Source organism: Carlito syrichta, unplaced genomic scaffold (assembly GCF_000164805.1).
Source record: "Carlito syrichta isolate Samal-C Ts95f unplaced genomic scaffold, Tarsius_syrichta-2.0.1 Scaffold96997, whole genome shotgun sequence".
NCBI classification, from domain to species: Eukaryota; Metazoa; Chordata; class Mammalia; order Primates; family Tarsiidae; genus Carlito; species Carlito syrichta.
The window spans coordinates 138,783-146,223 of NW_007041093.1; the positions used below are offsets into that span (position 1 = coordinate 138,783).

The 7,441-nt window shown below is 68.6% G+C and overlaps 1 protein-coding gene across 1 annotated transcript in view; it reads right to left on the reverse strand.

Annotated features, from left to right (window-relative positions):
• Positions 1 to 6: 6 nt before the first annotated feature.
• The window catches only part of UNC5A (unc-5 netrin receptor A), a gene marked incomplete at its 5' end in the record, with an annotated part of 8,033 nt that continues 598 nt past the window's right edge, over positions 7 to 7,441 (reverse strand). Inside the window, 10 exons of the mRNA XM_008062764.2 lie at positions 7 to 708; positions 920 to 1,098; positions 1,657 to 1,821; positions 2,309 to 2,458; positions 2,576 to 2,809; positions 2,978 to 3,146; positions 3,343 to 3,430; positions 5,691 to 5,993; positions 6,101 to 6,289; positions 7,111 to 7,275. Of these exons, the coding sequence (XP_008060955.2) occupies positions 543 to 708; positions 920 to 1,098; positions 1,657 to 1,821; positions 2,309 to 2,458; positions 2,576 to 2,809; positions 2,978 to 3,146; positions 3,343 to 3,430; positions 5,691 to 5,993; positions 6,101 to 6,289; positions 7,111 to 7,275 (1,808 nt within the window). The remainder of the gene's footprint in view (positions 709 to 919; positions 1,099 to 1,656; positions 1,822 to 2,308; positions 2,459 to 2,575; positions 2,810 to 2,977; positions 3,147 to 3,342; positions 3,431 to 5,690; positions 5,994 to 6,100; positions 6,290 to 7,110; positions 7,276 to 7,441) is intronic.

Here is a 7,441-nt window from a genome sequence, read left to right on the forward strand (position 1 = left end):
GATGGTACACGGGCGTGCGCGGCATGTGCCCGTGGGCTGGTCGTGCGCCTGAATCCGTGGGCCGCCCCTGTCTGGCCGTGGCCCTCGGTCCCGCGGGCTCGGAGCCGGGCCCTCAGACGCGCCCCTGCCCGGCAGGCACAGAAATGTTTGCATAAGGTCCACTCAGGCGGGAGCCCCGGGGGCCGTGTCCTGAGCCCGGTGTGTGCGTGATGCCGTGTGCATGCGGGCCCGGTGAGGGGCGGGAGGCGAGGTAGCATCACACGCTCATACACACACACGGGTGGCTCTGGGCGCCGTCTGCCCTGGGCCCCGGGTCGGGCCGAGTGTGAGCAGGTGGCGGTGCCCGCTGGGCCAGGCTGGCCATGGAGGGATGGGGTTTGGGCAGGGGCTGAAGGGCCAGTGTGGAGGGACGGCTTCAGCCCGGGTGTGAGGACCTGTCCCCGCTGCTCCCCCCGATGTCGGGGAAGGCCCCGTCTGGCCTCTGCGGGTCCCTGGCGGGCGCCAAAGCTGGTGAGAGTGTAGGCGTTCGGGCCCGGCCGGCCTCAGCACTCGGCCTCCGACACCGTGAAGAGGCCAGCGTCTGGCTGGCCCAGGCCGGCCACTGCGGCTGCCAGCTGGCCGAGGTTGCCGTTGGGGAAGTGCCGTGCCTCCCACAGGTTCAGGATCATGGCCGTGGGGCTGGGCTTGGAGGCGAAGAAGCTGAGATGGCTGCAGGGGGCAGAGGCGGTCAGTGGCCCGGCCCCCGGCCGCCGCCACCGCCCAGCCCACCCCAGGGCAGGGCCTCCCCCCGCCAGACGCATGGACGGCCTGGCTGCTCGTGGACGTGCTATGGGCCCTGCCAGCCCTCTGGTCTGCCCACCCCTGCCCAGGCCGGACTGCAGGTGGCCTCCAAGCCCCTCTCCGCCCCCCTCGTACCCACCTGTCCAGGTGGAGTTTCTGGGCCAGAGTCCGCCAGTCGGCGCCCCGGCTGCAGGGCGGGTCCAGGCTGGAAATAATCTTCTGCCGAATGAGGAAGGGGATCTTGAAGGCACTGGGGCCCACCAGGGCTGGGACCCCCCCTTCACTCTCCAGAGCCAGCAGCTCCGCAAACCTCGTGTCCTGGAGCGAGAGGGGCGGAGGTGCATGTCAGAACCTTCCGGGGCCGGGCCCCCGGCCGCCTCCTGCGGGGGGAGCTCCCAGCCCCCCGCAGAGCCTGGAGGGCATGGACACTGGCCCTTCCGGGGCAACCCCCTCGTGCAACGCCCTGCCCAGCGGGGCTCAGGCCGCAGCTGCCAAAGCCACACGGCCAGTGAGCAGAGCAGGCGTCTGGCCTGTGCCCACCACTTACCCTCCGCCCTCAGGTCCCTCTGCCCGGCCGCGGCTGGCCTCGGCACTGCGGCTGCCTCTCCCTGCCTGCGTACCTGCTCAGCTCCCGCAGCCAGAAACGCCCCTCCTCTCACTCTGCGGCCAGACTCACTCACCCTTCAGGGCCCAGTACAAAGTCCCCCTCTCCCGGGAAGCCCTCAGGCGCTCCTCCAACTGCCCTCCCGAGTCCTGTTTGCATCTGCACCCCCCGGGGGCACTGGGGGAAGAGGTCCGGGGGTCCCGGGAGGAGGCGAGTGGGCTGGCTTGCTTCCAGGGGGACAAGTCGAAGCGGCGGGCAGCCCCGCCGTCCACCTTGGTGATGTTGAGGTTGATGTTGAAGCTCTGCCCGTCGCCCTCGACTTGCCACACCCACACCTTGCAGGCCAGGTCGCTGGTGCTGGGGCTGGCGCGCTCCAGGGTGAAGCTGCAGTGCAGGTACTGCTGCGTGCCGTTCCAGACGTGGTAGAACGGGATCTCCTGGGGGGAAGGTGTGTCGGAGGGCCTAGTCCCGCGCCCCCGGGGAGATGCCCGCTGTGCCCGGCTCTGAATCTCCGGGGGATGTGTCTGGTGTGTCTGGCCCCAGGGGGAGGTGTCCGGTGTGTGCCCGGCCCCTGGACCCCGGGGGAGGCGTCCGGTGTGCCCGGCTCTGGGTCTCTGGGGGAAGGCGTCTGGTGTGTCCAGGGTGTCCAGTGTGCCTGGCTCTACGTCCCCGGGGCATGCATCCGGTGTGTCTGGCCCCAAGCCCCCCGGGGAGGCAGCCAGTGTGCCTGGCCCCTGGCCGAGGCATCCGTTGTGCCTGGCTCTAGGCCCCTAGGGGAGGTGTCTGGTGCATCTGGGTCCCCGGGGGAGGCATCTGGTGGGTCTGGTTCCCAGGGGAGAATCCGGTGTGTCCAGCTCCGAGCCCCGGGTGAGGCATCCGGCATGCCCAGCTCCGACCCCAGGCGCGGCGTGCGCCCAGCCTCACCTGGTAGCTGACGAGGAGCTTGCTCTTCCACAGGGAGCTGGGCACGTCGTGGATGGACAGGCGCAGGTTGTGGTAGCTGTCCTTGAAGTGCAGCACGCGTGGCTCCTGGATGAGCTGGCCGCCCAGCTGCTTCTCCAGTTGCACCACCTCCTGCAGGGCCCAGGGGGTCAGCCAGGCCTCGCACCGCCCTGCAGGGCCTCTGGCCAGCCGGCCGGTGGGCAGGTGGTGGGCACACGCTGGGCCTCCCCGCGGCGGGGACGGCAGTACCTTGAGCGCCTCATGGGTGTCATGCAGGCAGTAGACCCGGATGTGGTACTCCAGGGAGGTGCAGGCCACCGGGGCGAACAGGAGCAGCTTGAGGCGCTTGGCAGCGGCCACACTGAGGGCCTCGCCCACTAGGGCGAAGCGACCCAGCTGCTCGGTGAAGACGTAGCAGGCGCCGGCTTCCAGCTGGCAGTAGTAGAGGTGGGCGGGCGCCTCCTCGCCCAGGCGCAGCACGTCCTGCGGGGGGGCAGGGGGTCGGGTCTTCGCCACCTCAGGCCTCCGTGGCCAGGTGGGGACGGCTCGGGGCGCACGGCCGCCGAAGGCCAGGTTGAGCACGCAGAAGGGCTGCGGGCCCCTCGGGAGCCTGGACGGACCGGGGCACACCAGGCGCCATTCCCTGCTCACCTCCCAGCTGCCCTCACACGACTGCTTTTTGAGGCGCAGGCTCCAGCTGTCGGGGCCAGGCTCCCCGCAGTGGTCCATGGCCAGGATGACGGGCCGTGTGAGCAGGACGCCGGGGGGCCCGCAGCTAACGATGGGACTCAGCAAGGTCTGGCCGCCGGCTAGGGGCAACCTCAAGTGGGGAAATTCGGGTGGGGAGGGAAAGGCGTCAGTGGCCCATCCTGGGCCCAGGGCCACGGAGGTGGGGGCGTGGCTCTTCTCCCACCCCGCCTCAGGCCAAACGGCCCGACGGGGTGGGCAGGGGCATCCCGGGACCCGGGGCGGCAGGCAGGCCCTTCCCAGCCCCCGTGCAGGGCCCGCGCCCACACCTCACGTCCTCGGGCTTGTGCAGCGTGAGGTAGACCTCATAGATCTTCCCTCGGGGTATGGCGTCCGGGGGGATGAGGAGGCTGATTCCTGTGACAGATAGGGGGGCAGGCTCACCCACGACCCGGCACCAGCCCCTCCGTGAGCCTCCCTCTGGGGACTGGCTGGTGCCCGAGGACAGCCGTGCCGCCCAGCCACCCACACAGGCAGGAGGCTGAGTCAGGGGACCCCAGGATCAGCGGGTGAGCCTGGGTGGAAAGGCAAGCCTTGTCAGCTCGGGCCTGGCAGACTCCAGAGCAGGCAGGCCCAGGAGTGCTGATCTGCCTTCCTTGCACCCGAAAGGCCCTGGGCGGGACCAAGGCCTTCCCTGCCTGAAACCTGGCCCGCCTCCAGGATGAAAGCCAGCGCCTTCGCCTCTAGCCCCACTCAGCGGTTCTGGAACCACGGCCTGAGCCCCACCGCGCTCCTGTCCCGCTCAAGGTCCTCCTGCTCCGCCGGCCCTGGCCACGCCCTGATGGGTCCCGAGCAAGCCTTGTCTCTGCCGCTCTGCCTGGTCTGGGAGCTGAGCGTGGGTGCCCTCCGTCTGGGACTGGCGTCTGCCCGGCCTCTTGAGGGAACAGCGTCAATGTCTTTGGAGAGGGGTGTGGCTCAAGGGGGGCTGTGGGGGCAGGACAGCCAGGGCCAGGGACGGGGCGTCACTCTGGGGGTGGAGCAGTGACCTTGTCCCAGGACAGGGAGCCCTGGCTCAGGACGGGGACTCGATCCCACCACATCTAAAAGCGAACGCCTGCACCCCAGAATGGGCAGCTGAAGTGGCCCGGGCTGGAACATCACTGTCTCTCGGGGAGCTGCATGTTGACGGCAACTGCCCCCTGCATGAGCCCGTGTGGCCCACGGTACCGGCTAGTGCTGGCTGCAGTCGCAGATAACACATGTGAGCCTCTGTAGGAAGGACATGCATGCACGCAGGCCTCGTTTGGCGGAGACGAACGCCAGCCGCTCAGCACACGGTAGGACCTGTGTCCTGGCTCTTGGCCCAGCGGGGAGAGAGACACAGGAGAGGTGGCTGCCCACACTTGCCCACCTGGGGCCACAGGGCTGCGGAGCTGGAGCTGCTGAGCACCACTGTGTGCCCACCTCTTTGTGGGGGCTCACCGATGCCCTGTCACCCCACCTCCTAACGGCCCCAGGAGGACACTATGATTCAGCAGACAGAGAGCCAGAGCGGTCAGGCCGAGACCCAAAGGAGAAGCCACCTCTGAGCCCGCGGGAGGGGCAGGGGCTGGTGTGCACACGGGGCAAGGTATCTGGGGCACGAGTGTCCCTGCAGCTGCCGCGTGCAGAAGCTCATGAGGGAGGGTCAAGGTCACAGCCCTCACCGGCAGGGGTTGGGTCCTCTCTGCCTGATAACGTGGGCTCTGCAGGGAACAGTGAGGAGCCCCGGAAGGTTTAGGCAGGAGAGGGACACGGTTAACTCCAGCACCATTTGGCGAAGGTTCAGCACCAGGGACCAGATGAGCTGTGTGGTGACCGGGGCCGGGAGGGGCGGCAGGGGCCGTTGAGGACACACAGGCCTTGGGGCGGGACTGAGACTGGCGAGGGCAAGAGAGGAAGAGCAGGAGGTCAAGGCGACCCCCGGTGGGGAAAGCCAGCCAAGAGGCGGGTTGGGGGAGGTGGGAGGCGGTTCTGTTTTAGGAGCCGGAATCCGAGGTGCCGTGAGACATCCAGACGCAGCCGCTGGGAGGCAGCTGGGTGTGCGGTGCTGGGGCCTGGGAGCTGCGGGCTGGGGGCTGAGGGGTGGAGTGCTCTGCACAGACACACTACCTGAGCAGCTGGAGAGGGGCATGTGGAGTGTCTAAACCGAGGGCTCAGAGAGCTTCAGGGTGGGAGTGGCCAGCCACACCACAGGCCGCGGCCACTTCCTGCAAGATGCCATGGGGTGGGTCCGTGGATTCTCCAACGACCTGTCTCGGGGACCCTGTTGGGGTTTCTGCGCAGTGGTGGGTGCAGCCAGGATGGGTGGGGACTCCCAGGGCCCTCTGCCCAGGCCTGCCCCGTCCCGTCTCTCCGCTCGCTGTTGAGCTCCTTGGGGTCGGCACTGCCCTTCCTCGGGCCCGGGGCCCTTCTCGGAGCCCGGGCATGGACAACAGCACCCTGGTGCCCTCGGGCAGCAGGAGACAGCTCTGGCCACCGCCCCAGGGCCAGCCCCCATGGGGTTCGCCCTAAGACTCCGCCCCCTTCCCTGCCTGCCTGGGTCGCAGAGAGAGGCCGAGGGACACAGGAGGGCCGGGGCTGTCCTGCTCTTCTCCAGGCGGGGAACCGAGGCAGCTCCTCTCGGGGTGCTCCCTACCTGTGTTGGGGATCATCAGGCGGCCCCCGAGGAAGTTGAAGGTCCCGTAGGCCATGTTGCTGGTGCCGCGGGGCAGGGAGCGGAAGTAGCTCTGGGTGGAGAGGCGGGACACGAAGTCCTCGGCCTCCGAGGTGGGCGAGCTGTGGCGCAGCGTGTGGCGGCCCCCGCCCAGCGGGCTGAGCAGGTGCCCGTTGGCGAGCTGGAACTTGGGGCTGGGCCCGTCCTGCCGGGGACACAGGCCGCCCTGGTAGGTGGTGGTGGTGGTGCTGAGGTCCGGCTGGATGGTGAGCAGGTGGGGGTTGTCTGTGGGGCAAGGACAGACTCAGGCCGGGGCCCCAGGGCGGCCCTGCCGGGCGTCCCAGGCCAGCCGGGCGGGTGCGTGCGCAGGAGGCCTGCAGGGGCGGGCTCACCCGCTTTGCTGGGCTTGATGCTGACGGGCTGGAAGCCCGAGGTGAGGATGGAGGAGTCCGCCACGTCCGAGTCCAGCCCCTCTTTCTTCCGGCAGTACACGAGGACCAGGACGAGCAGCAGCAGGACCAGGCACACGGCCACGGCGACGAGGCCCACGTAGAGGGCCACGCCCTCGGGGCCGGAAGCGGCTGTGAGGGACAGCGTGGCCTTGGGAGGGGCAGGGGCACCGGAGGCTGGGGGGTGGTCGGCGTGTGGGCCCCGACCCTGCATTTGCCGCTGCTTTGCTGGGGGACTCTGAGAAGTCACAGCCCTCACATTCAGGCTGGGCGGCTACCCAGAGGATGTGGGTGCAGAGGGCTGCTTCTCTGGAGGGTGGCCTGGTGCCGGATGGCGGGGCTGAACCCACGAGCGGCTCTTCCAGGGACTGGGGCGGCTGGGGGTGCGCTCACGGGAGCCCCAGAGCAGGGGCCATGCATCTTGGGGGGCTGCAGGCCAGCGCCGAGGTCGGGGGCAAGGGCGCACGGGCTCTTCTGCTTGTCTGCATCCCCCAGGCCTGGGGCAGGGCCAGGAGCGGGTGATTGATTGCTCGGAGGAGGTGGTATTGATTTTAGAGGAGTTTTGCATAATGGAAGAAATGTCCATCAGAAAGGAATTGACACAGATAATTAGGTTTTTAATTGAAAGAATGGGGGAGGGTGTGTTCTAGAGGGGAAAAAAACCCTACAGAGACCTTTAATTGTTAGTTATGGCCTGGTAATTAACAGGCCTCCCAAGTCCGCGTCCCCGCAGGACTTGAGTGTGTACTCGGGGGATGGGCACAGTATTGGGTGGGCACGGGTGGGCGGGCACGTCAGAGTTCGACCTGTGCATGTTTCAGGCGACGTGGGGGCATGCCTGGGCACGAGTGCAGGCGTGGTGGGGGACCCCTGAGGGCACCACCCGAGGCAGGGATGTCTCCCTCCCCCTCAGGACTGGCAGGGGCAACTCCAGTAGACAGGAGGGCACTCACTGTGCACGCAGAGGTCGCTGGTGCAGTTGCGTGTGTCCAGGTCCACACCCGGGCACTCCTCGCCACCGTTGCGGGGCGCTGGGTCAGAGCATTCACGGCTCCGCCAGTGGGTGCAGTCGAGCCCACAGGCCGACCACTTGCTCCAAGGGCTCCAGCTTCCGTCCACTAGACGGGGGACACACACGGGCAGAGAGGGGCGGCACGGTCAGCCCAGGGAGCCCACCCAGGAGGCCTGCCGGCGTGGCCCCGCCGAGCGTCTGGACCGGGCAGGGCACTCTGGTCCGGACCTGGGTGCAAGGCCAGGGCGCGGCCCACGATGCACGCCCTCTGG